At 36.7% G+C, this 17,861-nt stretch overlaps 1 protein-coding gene across 1 annotated transcript in view; it reads right to left on the bottom strand.

The window, feature by feature from the left end:
* The window catches only part of SLCO1C1 (solute carrier organic anion transporter family member 1C1), a 50,685-nt gene extending 38,629 nt beyond the window's left edge, over positions 1-12,056 (bottom strand). Inside the window, exons 1-3 of the mRNA XM_006184523.3 lie at positions 11,954-12,056; positions 7,659-7,821; positions 6,358-6,499 (exon numbers count right to left, since the gene is read on the bottom strand). Of these exons, the coding sequence (XP_006184585.1) occupies positions 6,358-6,499; positions 7,659-7,787 (271 nt within the window). The 5' untranslated portion in view covers positions 7,788-7,821; positions 11,954-12,056. The remainder of the gene's footprint in view (positions 1-6,357; positions 6,500-7,658; positions 7,822-11,953) is intronic.
* Between the last annotated feature and the right edge of the window lie 5,805 nt (positions 12,057-17,861).

Genomic DNA, 17,861 nt, shown 5'->3' on the forward strand with positions numbered 1-17,861 from the left:
TAAAATGTCAGTTACCTGGTTTGATATATAAATTCTATGCAATTTCAATCAAGCCAAAATAGGGTATTTCAGGGAACTTATCCAAGTATAGCCAAAAAAAAAAAAAAAAAATTGATGGAAAAGTAGATTTTCCTACCTAATAGCAGAGCTAATTATAAAACTATAATCAAGAAGACAGTCTTGTATTGAGTTATGGATAAACAGACTTATAGAAAAGATTTGCACTTAAATGGTAGATAATATACGATAAAGAATGTATTGCAAATAATTGAGTTAAGTATATATTCAATTAGTGGTGATTGGACAATTAGTTACAATAACATAAAGAGATTGCTACCTGACTTTATATAAAAAATTTATTTTGAGGATGTACCTTTCTGGTCCAGCATGTAAGAAGCAGGAAGTAGCCATTACATCCTAACACCAAGTAAAAAGCCAAAAAATCAGCAGCTCTTCTTAAATCTGTCAGAGAGGTGGGGTCATAGGGCAAAATGCTGGCCCCAAAGTTGGAGAGACCAATAAGCAAATGCAGAGAATTGTGGCCCGCTGAAGCAGAATTCCACAAGAACAAATCTCCTTAGGAACAAGTGCTAAGGAAAGAGAACCCTGAACTATAACTGACAAGTTGCTGGAGGCTCAGCATGGACAATTCTGAGTGATAAAAAGCTCCAGGAGGACCTAGTGTTTGAAGTTCCCCACACTTTTGTGAGTTTTATTTCAAAAGCTCAACTAGGTTCTCACAGTGAATATTGGAGAGTAAAACTTTTTGGCTTCCTGCATGGAGAGGGGAAAGAGAACCATTTTGAAATATGCCAAGCACTCTGTTTTTCTTAAGAAAGCCTGACTTTAGGGGAAACCAGTTAATCAGAGTCTCACCTGCTGGGGCATGATCAGAGCCTAACTGACCTAGGGGAAGGGAAATACCCAACTCCAGCCGGCTCTAGCCATCCTGTCCCACTGATGGAGGTCAGGGGGACTGAGAAGCATGTCTGAAGTTTACAGTCCAGAGGCACAGGCTCACTAAGAACCCCAGAGCCACAGGGCTATAGGATGCTTCCTTTTTCTCATATTTTACCATCACGTTACTAAAGGCCTATTTATAGCACTTTCTTTTACCCAGTACATCCTTTCTAGCTATGAAGGAAAAAAAAATTACGTATTAAAAATAAAAAGAAAAATATTTTTTAGAGACAGGGCAAGCATCAGAACCAGACATGGCAGAGATGTTGAAGTCCTCAGACTGAGAATTTAAGACAAGTATGATAAAGATGCCAAGAGCTCTAATGGATAAAGTAAACGGCGTGCAAGAACACATGGGCAATGTAATCAGAGAGATGGAAATTCTGAGAACTAAAAAAAAGTGCTAGAGATCAAAAACACTGTAACAGAAATAAAGAACGCCTTTGATGGCCTTACTAGGAGGCTAGACACAGCGGAGGAAACAGTCTCTGAGCTTGAGGGTGCAGAAACAGAAAACCCCAAAACTGAAAAGCAAAGGGGAAAAAGACTGTAAAAAACAGAACAGAATATCCAAGGACTGTGGAACTACAAACGGTGTGATGTACAGGTAATGGGAATTCTAGAAAGAGAAGAAAGAAGGGAATATTTAAAACAATAGTGACTTAGAATTTCTACCAAATTAATGTCAGACATGAAACCACAGATCCAGGAAGCTAAGAGAACGATGCGCATGAGATATGCCAAAAAATCTAAACTAGACATGTTATTTTCAAACTATAGAAAATCGAAGATAAGGAGAAATTTCCTCAGAAAAGACAAGGAAAAATCCCACCTTACCTATAGAAGACAGAAATAAAAATTACATCTGACTTCTTCTCAGAAACCGTGCAAACAAGGAACGAGTGTAGAGAAATGTTTAAAGTGTTGAGAGAAAAACTCCACCAACCTATAGTTCTGTACGCTGTGAAGTCATTCTTCAAAAGTAAAGAAGAAATACTTTCTCAGACAAACAAATATTGAAATGTGTGTCCAGTAAACCTGCCTCTCATGAAATGTTAAAAGAAGTTCTTTAGAGAAAGGAAAGTTGATAAAGTTTGGAAACTTAGATCTACATAAAGAAAGGGTGAGCATCAGAGAAGAAATAAGTGGAGGTAAATGAAAAACTTATTTTTATTATTCTTAATTGATCTGGCAGATAATGGTTTGTCCAAAAATAATAATATCAACAATTTATTCAATGATGTATTCTTATGCATGATGTACGTATGCTTACGTATAAGTGAAATTGAATGATAGGAATGATACAAAGGATAGGAAGGAGGAAATAAATTATTTTGTTATTCTAAGGTACTTGCACTACCCAGGTAGTGGTATAGTTATTTAAAAGTGGACTTGGATTAGTTGTAAATATATATTGCAAACTCTACAGCAACCAAAAAAGCAGGTGAGATAAAGAAGTGTAACTGATATGCTAATAAAGGGCAGAAGATAAAATATTATCAATGGTTAATAAAAACCAGAAAAGGCAGAATAAGAGTGGAAGACAAATAGAGGAACAAAGAGCAAGAGCAACAGATAGAAAATAGTAACAAATATGGTAGACATTAATCTGTATCAGTAATCACTTTGAACATCAACAGTCTGTATGCACCAATTAAAGACAGATTGTCAGAATAGGTCAAGATTTTGTCTACAAGAAACTCACTTTACATATAGACACCTACAGATTAAAAGTAAATGGATGGAGAAAGATACGGCGTGCTACCAGGAATCAAAAGAAAGCAGGAGTAGTATATTAAATTCAGACAAAGCAAGAGTTCAGACCAAGGAACGTTATCAGGGCCGTTACATAATGATAAAGGAGTCAATTCTCCAAGATGACGTAACAATCCCTAATGTGCATATGCTAGTAACAGAGTATCAAAATACGTGAGGCAAGACTGGTAGAACTTCAAGGAGAATTAGAAGAGTCAACTGTTACAGTTGGAGGCTTCAACACCCCTCTATCAGAAATGGACAGATTTAGCAGAAAGAAAATCTAAAAAGATAAACTCAACACCACCAATCAACTGGCAATATGTAGATAGTAGATATCTACAGACTACTTCATCAATAATAGCAGAATATACAACATGGAACATTCACCAAGAGAGACCACATTCTGGACCACAAAATACACTGTAACAATCATGCTCCTTGGTTTTAACCCAAAAGAGCAGAAAATCTATGTCCCCACAAAAATCTGTACCCACAGATGTTTATAGCAGCTTTATTTGTAATTGCCAAAAAACTTGGAAGCGATCAAGAAGTCCTTCAGTAGATGAACAGATAAATAAACTAAGGTTTCCATCCAGAAAATGGATTATTATTCAGCTGCCAAAAAGAAATGAGTTACCTAGTCATGAAAGGACATGAAGGAACCTTAAATGCTTATTGCCATGTGAAAGAATCCAATCTGAAAAGGCTACATACTTGTATGATTCTGAATATATAACATTCTAAAATAGGTAAAACTGCAGAGGCAGCAAAAAGATCAGTGGTTGCCGGGGGTAGAGGGGAGTGGTGGGTGAACAGGCAGAGCACAGAGGATTTTTAGGGCATTGAAGCTACTCTGTATGATACTTTAATAGTGGATACATGTCATTATACATTTGTTCAATCCCAGAAAATATACACCACCAAGAATGAACCCTAAGTGAACTCTGGATGATACTGAGGTGTTATTGTAGGTCATTGATTGTAATGAACATACCACTCTGGGCAGGGTGTGTATGGGAAATCTCTGTACCTTCCACTCAATTTTACTGTGAACCCAAAACTGCCTTAAAAAACAAAGTATGCCTAAAAACATCTACATCAAGTTGACTAAATACTAAAATGTAAAAAGCAAAAGTTTTAAAATATTTAGAAGAAAACACATGAAAAAATACTTGAAACAAAGAATTAGTATCTGGAAATGTTAAGGGCTTGATATAGAAAACATTTTCTTGGCTACTCTCTGACATTGTTGGAGAAAGATTCCTTGTTATGAAAAAATTCTTTACTTGGGAAGAAACTGACTGTCCAGTATGTGGATGTTAGATGATCATGTCAATTGATGTCAAAAGATAAATGAAATTGTTCTGTTAAAAAAAAAAAGAGAAGAATTTAAAGTGTGAGAAAGAGGGTAGAAATGAGTACAGAATCCTGGAAGGAAGGAATGTGGAGAGAGACGAAAGGAGTAAATTAAGATTACAGCCAGGAAACCCACTTTTCTGGAAAACTGTTAATTAGAGCGACATGTGATATTTGGGATAAAGTCTCGCAATGGAAGGAAGGGGGCTTTTATTTCATCTAATCCAGTAAACAATTTCTATCCTTAGAATGGTCTGGAAGGATTACTGTGAATTTGGACTCGGGTCCTTTGTCACTTCCTGTGAAACATCAGTACCCTTTATCAAACATAGATTCTCTCCATTTGTGCATTGGGATCTGGGAATCCAACGAAAAGTGTGGACCAGATTCTAAGTCTTTTCAGCTCTGACAAGTTTTTACACAATAATCTAGAGCAAGCAATAATCAAAGAAAACCTTCGTATGTAATTTTCTATCTGCTCATTTCTTCTTTCTTCTGTAAAACTGATCCTTTTGATTTGCACCAGCTGCCTCTTCCTACTTGCTTCTTCTCCTGATGCAGTATACCCTTACCTTGACTCTCCGTGGCCTTTCATTAATTTGGGATTCAGTTTTTAGGTAGGGCAGGCATCAAGGAATAAATCAACCATCCAGTCCTATCTAAGGAGTTTACACAAGGGAGTGATATGATCAGATTTTTCAGAAACTTGTTACACAAGGTGCAGCCTATTGACTAATAGCGTTAACATCAGGTGGTGCTTGTTAGATACGCAGACTCTTACCTCCCTTCCTACAGAATCAGTCTACGCATTTTATTTTAACAGAATTATCCAGTCATTTGTGTGAACATTCATGTTTAACTAGCACTCAACCAAGAAATCTTTCTGGTAGGATGATGAAAGATGGATTTGGGAAGCAAAAGTTGACATATTCACTCTCTTCATTCTGTCATATTTAGAGTAAAAACTGAAATATACAGTGTGAACTTGCAGGATCGGGCCACCCCAGATGGCTGTTCCCCTGCTCTCTGTATGTCCCCTACTTGACCAGTCCCTGAGTCACCTACACTCTGCTCACAGGACTGCCATCCTACGTATTTGCCCCCATCCCCACTAGTGATTGCTCTAACTTTAGACCAGAACTTCACTCTAGGATAAGATAGCTTATCAAAGAGGCGGTGAGGGGCGTGCCCCTCTATTGGTTTCCCTGGTAACCAGTGAGCCAACCTGAAGTCAATTGCCCCTATAAGCGGTGACCTCCCCCCAACCCACCCCGGAAGTGAAAGCCGCTGCCATGGCCGGTCTGCTGCCTTCCCTGCAGGATGGTGTGTCGTCTCCGGACCCTGCTTCAGACATGTAAGATTCCCCTCTATCCACTCAACCACTGATGTCTCTGTTGCTGGCTCCGGGCTCTTCTCTTTGCTCTTGAAGCTGGGCGAGTACAGGGCTTGCAGGCGGGCAGAGTGCAGCCCAATAGAACTTAAAAAGTAATTATTGAAAAATATTCCTTCCTGCTTCTGAAAATTCAAGTGAAGCTGCACCTGCAGCCGTCAGAGATTTTACTGTAGCATATATTCGAGTCCCAACAGGCAGTAAGGGTCACAGAGGCTACTCATTTTGTTTACTTCAACAAAAAATCAAAGCCTCTTAGTTTATAGTTCAAGAAGCTGACTAAGTGGGATTACAGTCTTTAAACAGTGTCGAAAGTCACTTAGTCTTTTCAAGTTCTCGGAGGACACGTATAGTCAATGGCTAACCAAAGACTCGGGAGAGCAGAAAATTTTTTGCCTGCTTTGCTCTAGCGTTCTTCTTAATCGAATCCCTTTCTTTTCTTTCCAGGCTACTGGGCAGGAAAAAAAAACCCTTTTATGGTTTACCTTCTTCTTAAATCATTACAATACAGTATTGTAGGGCTCATTTGGATTTTTCTGAACTTTGAATCACAGGGATTCCAGGATATATAATTCTTCCTACATTCTTTTAACTCAAAATACCAGCAGCATCTTTCCGTCTCTCCCAGAAAATTCCCTCAAATGCTGATTAGAAACTGAATTGTGTGAGTCATGTAATAGTGAACACCTGGGGCAGGATGTTAATTGCTGTTTGCTTGGAGAAAACAAATTGCCTTTACTGTAGCATAAGGTCATGGCAAATTCTGCCTAAATCAGATTTTTACAATTAGGGTCTGATTCTAGCAGACAGCAGAAGGCAGTGAGGTTGTCACTTAGTCAGTCATGCCTAGAAACCTTGTACTTAAGTAAAGTCAGGGCATCTGCAATACCTACCAATTTCAAAACTACCATCAATAACTCCCACCAGTGAAGAAGGGATATCAAACCTTCTCTCTATCTGCGTGATGGTGCTCTTCAGATAGCCTTCTGCCAGGGCTTTGGCAAAGTACACGAAAGACAAGGCGCCCAAGAACACCTGAAAAACATGAAAGGCAAACTTAGTCTAACTCCAGCCTGACACATGACTGGAAGTTTACTAAACAAAGAGGCAAAAAACGCAAACCAGGAACCATGTAGCAAGCTCGTTATCGCTGAAGATTTCAGTCAAGCACAATAATAGGCTTCCTGCCACCTCAAGCTCGTGTGGAGTTCTAAAAATTCAGATTCTCCTGGAAATGACAGGTTTTTATTCACAGGGTATGTTGAATTCCTTTTTTTTTTTTTTTTCCCTCACTTTCTCCCTTCTTCCCCCAAAGGATATTCAGAGTTGTCTTAGCTTCAAAAAGAAGATTCGTTGCAGGTGAAGCAAAGAGAGGAAGAAGCCATTGAAAGGTAAGAAAATTAAACGAAAACCATAAGCCACACACTTAATGCCTTTTCACAAATCTAGAACTCATGATTGTGTATTTCACAGAGATGGTGCATGTTTCAGCAGGGAACATAATAGCCTGAAAAAGCAGAACTACTGTTCTTTGTGTTTAAATTCATATTCAAGTTAAATTCATACTCAAATTCTTATTCAATGAAAAAAATATATTTTTGGTATCTGGCTTACGTATTTTGCTAGACCTGGGTCTGTGATGGCGTATTCATTAGGCAGGTTAGCATTTACATGAAAAAACATATGTATATATATTTGTTGAGTGAATGTTTGATACAAAGAAAGAACAAGAACTTGGAGTCACATGGAGCCCCATTTAAAAGGCAACCTTGTTCCTTACCGTCTGGCCAGGAAAGTCAAATTTTTCATTTGTACAATGGGAATAATATGGATGTTTCCTTGATTAAATGTTATAACGGCATAGCGTAATGTCTGGTACCTGGTAGATATTTAATAAATACTAGTTTCTTCTACCTCTCTCCTTTCTGTTCAGGAGGGGCATTCAAATCAGCCAGGAAAGTAATATTTAGTAATTTAACCTACATGGTCAAAGACTGCTTTCACTGCCCAGCAAGGTGTGGTTTTCATAAATTCCATCTAAGACCACTTTTTAAAAAAGAAAAAAATATTCTCACTTCTAGCTACAACGTATAGAAAATATCTGGATTGAGAGCCAAGAGCATGGACTGCACTGAATTCTCTGGTGCTTTTCAGTTAACCACTTGTGGTTGTTTAGCATTTAATTGTCTGTTACCTTTAGTTCACCGCAGCAGGGCTGTTTCTCCTCTGAGGAGGGGTGTTCTGTTTTAAAGGAAGGCCTCTCAACAGGTTGCACTGAATTTTTGCTGAATAACTGGGTATTTTCTTTGGATGAAGTGTCCATTATGAAAACCTTTCTTGACTCTGATCTGTCAAAGCTGATTTTTAAAAGAAAAAACAAAAAATTTAATTCTAGTCCACATAGTTTATTAAATGAAGTTTTTATTTCACAGTGTTATCACAATTCTGTAGACATCATAACTTGACATTGAAGCTACCTGATTTTATCACAGTAAGTTGGCAAAGTTTTTCTATTAAAATCAACCAGGATATTTGATTAAGTAATCCTGCCATTGGGATTCTGTAGCCAGCGTTCTTTCTCAATCCGTCCAGTTTAAGCCTCATTATGGCAAAGAATAAATTTAGGTGTTGCCTTTGGAATAAATAACAAGGAAGAATTTTGCTAACTTTGTGGTCTTGCCAGCTTAAACTAGCAGCAAACGGGAAAGGAGGATGAGGAATTCAGCCATTTGAACATTGATTCATTAGCATCAAGACTTTAAAGCCTTTAAATCTATCATCTTAGCAGAATGGATAGAAAAGATTGATGCCCCTGGTCGATGCTTGTAGCACGCTGTGATTCCTATAGGTCTGCAGCATCCAAAGTAAGGCTTAAGATGGGGTGGGGGGACCAATTTGTGTATCATTTTAGTTTGACACTTATGGAAGCAGCATGATTTGTGCCTGAGGCATAGATTTAATTCAGGCAAAAGTAGTCTTTGGTCTGCCTTTAAAAGTAAGAATGATGGCCTCCCTGCTGGTGTTAATTTCCCATCCTCCTGGGCAGATTCACAGAGTCTGAATCTATTTTCCCCTTTGTTCACACCAATATTTACATATCCTGTGCCCTCTCTTCTTCAGGATTCCATATAGCTCAGTGCCTGCCTGATTAAGTCTTCTAAGTGATGAATTTAAAAATAACTTCTGGATCACTGTGATGTTTGTCAGATGATGCATTTGTACATTAATAGAGATCTTCTGTATTCTCGTCACACTAACTGAAAGAATAAAGTTAGAAGTAAAAATTTAATGTATGGTGGTAGAAATTTAGGGTTATTCTCTCTATATACTAACTTGACTTAATGTAATGCTTGTTCTGTGTTGATGAAACCTCGTCTTTCATAGTTTGATTTCATAGATAATGTCTCAAGCTGAAATATCAAGAAATAGGATACACAATTTATTTTGAAAGATGGAGTTAAATATCAGAAGAAAGACCTAAAAGATTTAAAATTGGAGGGGATTCCTCCAGGGGTTGGGAAATGGGTTGACAAAGGTAGGGCAAGGACATTTTTTTAAATTTATTATTAGACTTTTAGATTATTTAATTTCATAAACATGCATAAGTTTAACTTAAAAGGGGACAAAGGAAAGTGAGGAAAACAGAAAAGAATTTTAAAGCCAAAAAACTAAAGAGCAGAGAATTCTAAACAAGAGCAAAAGCCAAAGACACAAGAATATGTTAGCTCTAAACACAAGTGTTTAGAATAATCTAAAATAAAAATAATCCAAAATAGATAGGAATAACTTTAAAGTCTTGACAAAATGGATAATTTTCTAGCAAATATAAATTACCTGTATTGATGCAAACCAGGAGAGAAAAATAGCCCAGGAAGACATTAACAAAAAATACTCTAAAACTATCCCCTAAACAAAAATACTAAGGGTAGATGATGTAATACCCTTCAAGGAAAAACAGCAGATGATGGAAACAGATGTTAATAGTCTCCATTCATTTGACAAAGGCAGAATTATCTTGGTAATAAAATCTCATTAAGTTAGCCCAAAAAGGGAAACTTCAGAGCCAACCTAGAGATGCTAAAATCCTAAATAAAATACTAGCAGATACAAATTAATTAAAATTCTGTAAGTTTTTTTAATGAAACAATTGATATTAGGAACTTTATTCACCTAAATCATCGCATTAAAAATTCAAAATGTTATATATATCAAAACATTGTATACCTTAAATATTTTATTTTCAATTATATCTCAATAAAGCTAGAAAAAAATTCAAAATGAAAAATATGAAAATCTCAATAGATGCAAGACATCAGGTGATAAAATTCAACATCTAATCATGATTTAAAAAAAAAATTCTAAGAAACTGAAGACATAGACATTCTTCTTTACCATCTAATACCAACTTCATATGTCCATCAAATCGCTAAAACTAGTTTTCCAGAGCAATGTTTTGCCAGAACAATGAATGAGTGCTTGGGGACCACTGGGTTAAATAGATTTCTTTACTGCAAAACTATTGAGTACCTTTAATTAAACTCTTGGAGAGATGCATTACTTAGTTAAAAAAAAGAAAATCAAAACAACAAAATGACCTAAGTGTCCAACAAATTATGGTATACTCACACAATGAAATCTTTTGAAATCACTAGAAATTAGTGTAAAGAAGTAAATATAGTCATGTAGAACTATTTTTTATTACCTTGTTGATTTGAACAATAAATACTGCAGAACAACATATGTAACACTTAAAAAAGAAACACACATATATTCACAGGTGTATATACATAGAAACAGAGGTTCATAAAGTTTATAAAGAAAAGGTCAACATTTGGTGACATTGCAGATGATTTTTTTAAAATGTTTTGTGTGTCCCTATTCTAATTTTTTTGTAATGAACATACATTTCTTATATGAAAATTATTTTGAATATTAAACACATAGAAATATCATCAAGCAAGAACTATATGCCGGAAAGATTTTAAAATGCAAAATGAATAATGTCAAATTTACAGTGTGAAACACAATCCTCTTCCACAAATTAAACTATGGAATTCAAACAGGCCTACTGTTTTAGGGGTTCAGATATATTATTTCTGGTCAATCATAATTTTAAAGCTGGTGACCAGCAAATAAATTGTTTAATAATAAAATATACTACCACTTATACTAAATGCATCTTTAAAAGATTCAAAGGGTTACATCTAGAATGCTAATGCTAAAGAGGAAAAAAATGTTGAAAAAAACGTTAAAAACTTGAGACACCAAAATACACTGTCTTATATTTAAAGACATTAACACCAAAATCACTCTAACCAGAATCAGAAGCGATAACAGAAACAAGAGAACTGTAGTCATTCTGGCTGATGGTGTGTTGAGCCAAAATAACATCTAGCTTAAAATATTGACATTGCATAGTTTGAAACTACAATTTCATCTTGATGGCTAATTTGCATAACCTCAAGTATCGTCTGTTTCAAGGAGGCTATGTTTGCAAGCATTGAAAAGAAGGGGAGAGGTGAGTGGAGAGAGAGGGCATGCATGACGGGCTCTCTTTCCCTCTCGCACTCTCCCCATTAGCAATTGCAGAAGTAAAGTAAAAACACAGTTATTTAGCAGGATTTGCATTTGGCAAATCCTTATTTGTTCTGCTACAGACTTCTGCAAAGTTTTCATCCAACACCCTGAGTTGGAGTGTAATTTACCCTGGAGGCCAAAGAAAAATGAGCCAAGTTCTTCATTCAGTTTTTTTTTTTTTTTTTTAATGGCATTTTCTGTTCACATGGGTCAGAGAAGCAATCCTCCAGTCTTTCAAGAGGGCAGGTACACAGACTAGGAAGGGAGTAGCTGGATCATGCAGATATACTGACCTCCGTGCCCTGATCCCGTGACACACTCCATCCAGCAGTCAGCCTCCGCAGACCCCACAAAGTCACAAAGGCAGCCACTGCCATCACTTTCTTTTCTGAGTCATCTCACAAGAGGATAACCTCTGCGTGAGCTTGTCTCCTGGACACCAGCATCCCTCCCTTCAGGAGGGAAGATAACCTCATGGTACGTTCTAAGGAAGAGGGGTTCCCTTCACTACAAGGAATTGTTTGTGTCAGATGCAGATTTAATAAGGACGGTTTATGTGCCAGGTATCTAATAAACTTTTTGCTAATCCTTGAAACAACTCAACAAAGTTAACAGTATAATTCCCATTTTATAGAAAAAAAAATATGACTCAAGAGCAGTTAAGTGGCCTGTCAAAAACAACCCAACTAACAAGCCTCAGAGTCAAGATCTGAATGCAGATCTGAGTTTGTCTGACTTCTTGAACCGATATCCTCTCCCACTTCCACCAACCTAACAAGGGCCCCTACACGTTTCAGAAGTGTTGTGGATAAGACACGTGTCATGCAGAACATGAGAGTTTTTGTTAACCTCTCTCCTGTGAGAATCTGATATGATCATAATAAAATATGGAAGCAGAGAACCAGATCTTACCTGGAGGTGAAGGTCAGACAGGCAGTTCCTCTCAACGTGCCCAGCAAGAGGCTGGACCACGCTCCGCAGATGGAAAGAGAAAGCAGGTGGAGTCTCCAGCAGCTTTGAGCAGTTTTGCCAGGTGGGGAGAGCCTGGATGGACACAGACAGAGCAGATTAGGGGAAAGAAAAGATGAAGGGCATGGTCTCACCCCTGGCCAAACCCTTTTCTTTTCTCTTTCCTTCTGGCCTCTTTTCTCTGGCAGTCTGCAGGGAACAGGCCACGCTGGCAAAGCCACTGACGTGCATCTCAGCTCCCAGGGCACAGAAAGAGCTGAAGCCTTTGAGCCATTTCTTTGCAATTTGCTGCGAGTTTAAGGCCACACGTGATAAAGCTTTCTTTATGGAGAGAGTGAAAAAAGAAAAGACCACTTGTGATCTTACTTGCTGATTCCCAGAAAACACAACTCTGCAGGGGGCAGAGGGTAAGGGAACAGAGCAGGAGGAGGGACGGAAGTCTATAACAAAGATCTCTCCTCCTCCTTCCAAGAACATTTTAAGCCAGCCGCTCCTTGAGGACATCACTGGAATTCTTCTTTAAAAAAAAAAAAAACAGGGGCTGGGGGGTGCTCATAGGCTAATTCTCTGTATGGTTTCTTCTCCCGTTGGGATTCTTTCTAGAATCTGCAGGGACCACGTGTTGGGTCAGGACCAAGGCTTTGTAGAGTTCTGTCCAGAAAGTGTTAATTGTCAGAGATATGGTCAGTTGCTCACAACCACAGTTACTATGAATCTTCAAAGTAGAAAAAAAGGAAAACATTGAATTTTGGGCGTTCAGTTATTTATTCGATCTAAATTCCAAGAAAAGAGAACTCCTTGCACTGAGAAATTTTACAATTCTAATAAATTCTTTTTTCAAGAGTACCATTTTAGAGGAATTTCAGCAGTATCAGCTTGCATGTGGTTTATGTTAATAAATGAATTTGCTACTGGAATTATCTCAGATCCACCTTTTTTAAAAAAAAAATTGTTGTGATGCTAACTTGGTCACTTTACTGAGCCTCAACTTCTTCCCCTGTAAAGCAAACTTTTTACTTTAAAGAGATTTACAGAGTGGTTTTAAGGATTAAATTATATCATGCATTCAAAAATATTCCACATATGTTTGCTTATATGTGGAATCTTAAAAAAGAGACACAAATGAACTTATCTACAAAATAAAAACAGACTCACAGACATACAGAACAAACTTATGGTTACCGGCAGGGGAAGAGGGTGGGAAGGGATAAATTGGGAACCCCAAAATTGTACCTCTTGGGGAATGATGGAAATTTTAGCTATCTTGATTGTGGTGGTGGTCATGGGTGTACACATCTATCAAAATGCATCAAATTGTACATCTGAAATATATGTAGTTTACTGTACAGGAACCATCCACAATGAAGGTGTTAAAAAATAAAAAAAATGCATTGCAAATAACAAAGCACTAAATGACTAAAAGTTATCATGACATAAATAATTGCAGTTCACACAATGGTCAGGATCATTAATTAATAGTCGGTTGTTATAAAACATTTTACAACAAAAGAAAAAAGAAAGATAAATAATAAATCTTATAATGAAGCAATGGTATATCTAGATTCTAAAAGACTGGACGCTTGATTTTGGCAGTCAGCCCACTTTGCCATCAGAAATAGTGAGCAAATGTCATAACACGTCCTACACTTTTCAGTGTGTTGGACAGGTGACCACTGGGACAGTAAAGGGGAGATACTATTTACCAGACAAAAAGCACAAAAGACCTACTTTTCCTCACCACGAGGTGCAATTCTCCCCCTGAGGGTGTAATTTGGTCTAGTCCCAATGTTCTCAAATTAACTAACATGATTTCTTTTCTGACCCCTTCAGTCCACAGTTCATGTTTCTATTTTGAATGCGTATCAGACTTATTTAAATGACACCCAGAGTTTCTAGACGGCCTTGCATCGGATTGCATCCTGCTTTCACACTCTAGACCAGGGTTCAGCAAACTTCCTGTACAGGGTCAGATGATTAATATTTTAGGTTTTGCAGGCCATGCAATCTCTGTCACCATCACTCAACTCTGCCACTGTGGTGTGAAATCATCCATCAGTGAGTTAATCATGAATGAATCTGTTTCCTCAGGTTTTGTAATAAAGTACCACAACCTGGGTGGCTTCAAACAATGGAACTTTATTAATTATCCCAGTTCTGGTGGCTGAAGTCCAAAGTCAAGGTGTGAACAGAGCCAGGCTCCCTCTGGAACCTGCAGGGGAAAATCCCTCCTTGCCTCCCCTGCCTTCTGGGATTTGCTGACAGTTGTTGGGATTCCTTGGCTTATGGGTTCATCACTTCAGCCTCCACCTCCATTGTCACACAGTCATCTTCTCCTGGTGTCTCTCTCTCTTCTGTTCTGAAAGGACACCAGTCATATTGAATTAGGATCTATGCTAAGGGCATCATCTTAGCTTCATTATATCTTTAAAGACTAGTTCCAAATAAGGTCATGTCCATTGATTGAAGGGGTTAATATTTCAATACATCTTTTTGAGGGGACACAATTTGACCCATAGCACTCACATTCTCATTTCTTTCCTTTTCTGAATTCATGCAATCATTTTATTTATTTGTGTTGAAGTATAGTTGGTATACAGTATTGTGTTTATATCAAGTGGACAGCAAAGTGACTCAGTTATACATATATATATGTTTATATCCATATTCTTTTTTTCAGTTCTTTTCCATTATATTTTATTACAAGACATTGAATATAGTTCTCTGTGCAATACAGTAAATCCTTGTGGTTTATATTGTATATGGTAATGTGCATTTGTTAAACCTATACTCCCAATTTATTCCCCCCACCTTTCCCTTTGGTAACCATAAGTTTGTTTTCTATGTCTGAATTAGTTTGTTTTGTAAACAAGTTCACTTGTACTAATTTTTAGATTCCACACGTAAGTCATATATAATATTAGACTTTCTCTGACTTACTTCTCTTAGTATAATAATCTCTAGATTCATCCATATTGCTGCAAATGACATTATTTTTCTTTTTTATGGCTGAGTAATAGTCCATTTTATATATATATATACGTATACTACTTCTATATACATTCATTTGTTGATGGACACTTAACATTGTTCTGTGTCCTGGCTGTTGTCAGTAGTGCCGCTATGAACATTGAGGTGTGTGTATCTTTCAGAATTAGAGCTTTTGTCTTTTCCAAATATAGGCCCAGGAGTGGGATTGCTGGATGATATGGTAATTCTATTTTTAGATTAATTTAATCACTATTGTTTTATAATTACTCCTGAACCACCTCAATTCCATCTAGTTAATCTGTCAATTTGTTGTTCTCCCATAGGAAACTATATTTGGGTAAAATCCAGCTTCCTGTCTACTCTGTTTGCATCTACAATGTTTTAAATAGTTGAAGAAAAACTCATTCACATGCCATCATGTCTTATTTTAAATTTATGACCACTGATCTCACTGGGCCTCAGGGGCATTGTTGTAACTTATTTGTTTAATTAATCAAGCAATTAATTTATTGAAGTCTAGTTGATTTAAAATATTATATTAGTTTCATGAGTACAATATAGTGATTTACTATTTTTATAGATTATACTCCACTACAAGTTACTACAAGAGAATGGCTATGATTCCCTGTAATATGCAGTATATTCTTGTTGTTTATCTACTTTATACATGATAGTTGTATCTCTTAATCGCACACACTTAAAGTGGCCCTTCCTCCTTCCCTCTCTCCACTGGTAACCACCACTGGTAGTTTGATAGGAATTGCACTAAATCTTTATATTGTGTTGAGTACTATGGCCATTTTAACAATATTGATTCTTCCAATCCAAGAACACAGTATATCTTTCCACCTGTTGTGTCATCTTCAATTTCTTTCACTAGCATCTTATAGCTCTCAAAGGACAGGACTTTTGTCTCCTTAGGTAGGGTTAGTCCTAGGTATTTTATTTTTTTGATGTGATGGTAAATGGTATTGCTTCTTTAATGACTCTGATAGTTCATTGTTAGTGTATAGACATGTGACATATTTCTCTGTTTTAATTCTGTATCCTGCAACTTTATGGAATTCATTGATGAGCTCTAGTAGTTTTCAGATAGGGTCTTTAGGATTTTCTATGTATACTATTGTATCATATGCAAACAGTGACAGTTTTAATACTACTTTTTCAATTTGGATTTCTTTTATTTCTTTTTCTTCTCTGGTTGCTGTGGCTAGGACTTCCAAAACTATGTTGAATAAACATGGTGAAGGTGCGCATCCTTGTTTCTTGTCTTGGAGGAAATGCTTTCAGGCTTTTTACTGTTGCGTATCATGGTAGCTCTGAGTGTGTCATATATGGCCTTTATTATGTTGAGGTATGCTCCCTCTATGCCCACTTTCTGAAGAGTTTTTATCATAAGTGGATGTTGAATTTTGTCAAAAGCTTTTTCTGCATCTATTGAGATGATCACTGTTTCTATTCTTCTATTTGTTGATGGGGTTTATCACACTGATTGTTTTGCACATATTGAAAAATCCTTGCCTCCCTGGAATAAATCCCACTTGATCTTGTTTACAAACTCTTTAATGTATTGGTGGAGTTGGTTTGCTAGTATTTTGTTGAGAATATTTACAAATATGTCCATCAGTGATATTGGCCTGTAATTTGTGTGTGTGTGTGTGTGTGTGTGTGTGTGTGTGTGATATCTTTGGTTTTTGTTTCAGGGTGATGGTGACATCATAAAATGAGTTTGAAGTTGTTCCTTCCCCTGTAATTTTTTGGAATAGTTTCAAAAGGATAAATGTTAACTCTTCTCTAAATGTTGGTAGAATTCACCTGTGAAGCCACCTGGTCCTGGATGTTTGTTGAGAGTTTTTAAATTACTGATTCAGTTTCACTACTGGCAGTTGGTCTGTTCTATTTCTTCCTGGTTCAGTCTTGGGAGATTGTACCTTTTTGAGAATTTGTCCATTGCTTCTAGGTTGTGCATTTTATTAGTGTAGTAACTTCCCCGTTTTTGTTTCTGATTTTTTGGTTTGGATCTTCTCCCGTTTTTCTCTTAATGAGTCTGGCTAAATTTTTATCAATTTTGTTTATCTTTTCAAAGAGCCAGCTTTTAGTTTCAGTGATCTTTTCTATTGTTTTTAAATTTCTGTTTCATTTATTTCTGCTCTGATTTTTATGATTTCTTGGATGATTTTTATGATTTCTTTTCTCCTACTAACTTTGGGTTTTGCTTCTACTAACTCTGATTTTATGATTTCTTTTCTTCTACTAACTTTGGGTTTTTCTCTGCAACTAGAGAAAAAATGGATGCTGAATTTTTTTTTCCACATCTATTGAGATGATCATGTGATTTTTTAATTTTATTTTTAATTTTGAAAAGGTTTTTGTACAATTTTAAAAGGTTACTTTTTATTAACATTTTTAGAAAATAGTGGCCCCATGGTGTGTAGTACATCCTTGAGCTTGCCTTACACTCCATAGCTTGTGCTTCCCACTCTTCCAACATTATATCAGCCCTCCCCTCCTCCTCACTGGTAACTTCCTGAATGTTCTCAACATCGTGAGTGTTTTTCTTTCTTCTTCTTTTTTAATATTTACTAGTTCCTTGTACTTTTTAGATTCCGCATATAAGGATATTCTACAGTATTTGACTTTATCTAGAATTACTTATTTCACTAGCACAATGCCCTCTAAGTCCATCCATGTTGCTGCAAATGGCAACATTTTGTTCTTTTTTGTGGATGAGTATTATTCCATTGTACATATGTACTACATCTTCTTTACCTATTCATTTATTAATGGATACTTAGGTTGCTTCCTTATCTTGCCTTTTGTAAATAATGCTGCTGTGAACATTGGGGTGCATTTTTCTTTTCAA

The sequence above is a fragment of the Camelus ferus genome, chromosome 34, assembly GCF_009834535.1.
Source record: "Camelus ferus isolate YT-003-E chromosome 34, BCGSAC_Cfer_1.0, whole genome shotgun sequence".
Lineage (NCBI taxonomy): Eukaryota > Metazoa > Chordata > Mammalia > Artiodactyla > Camelidae > Camelus > Camelus ferus.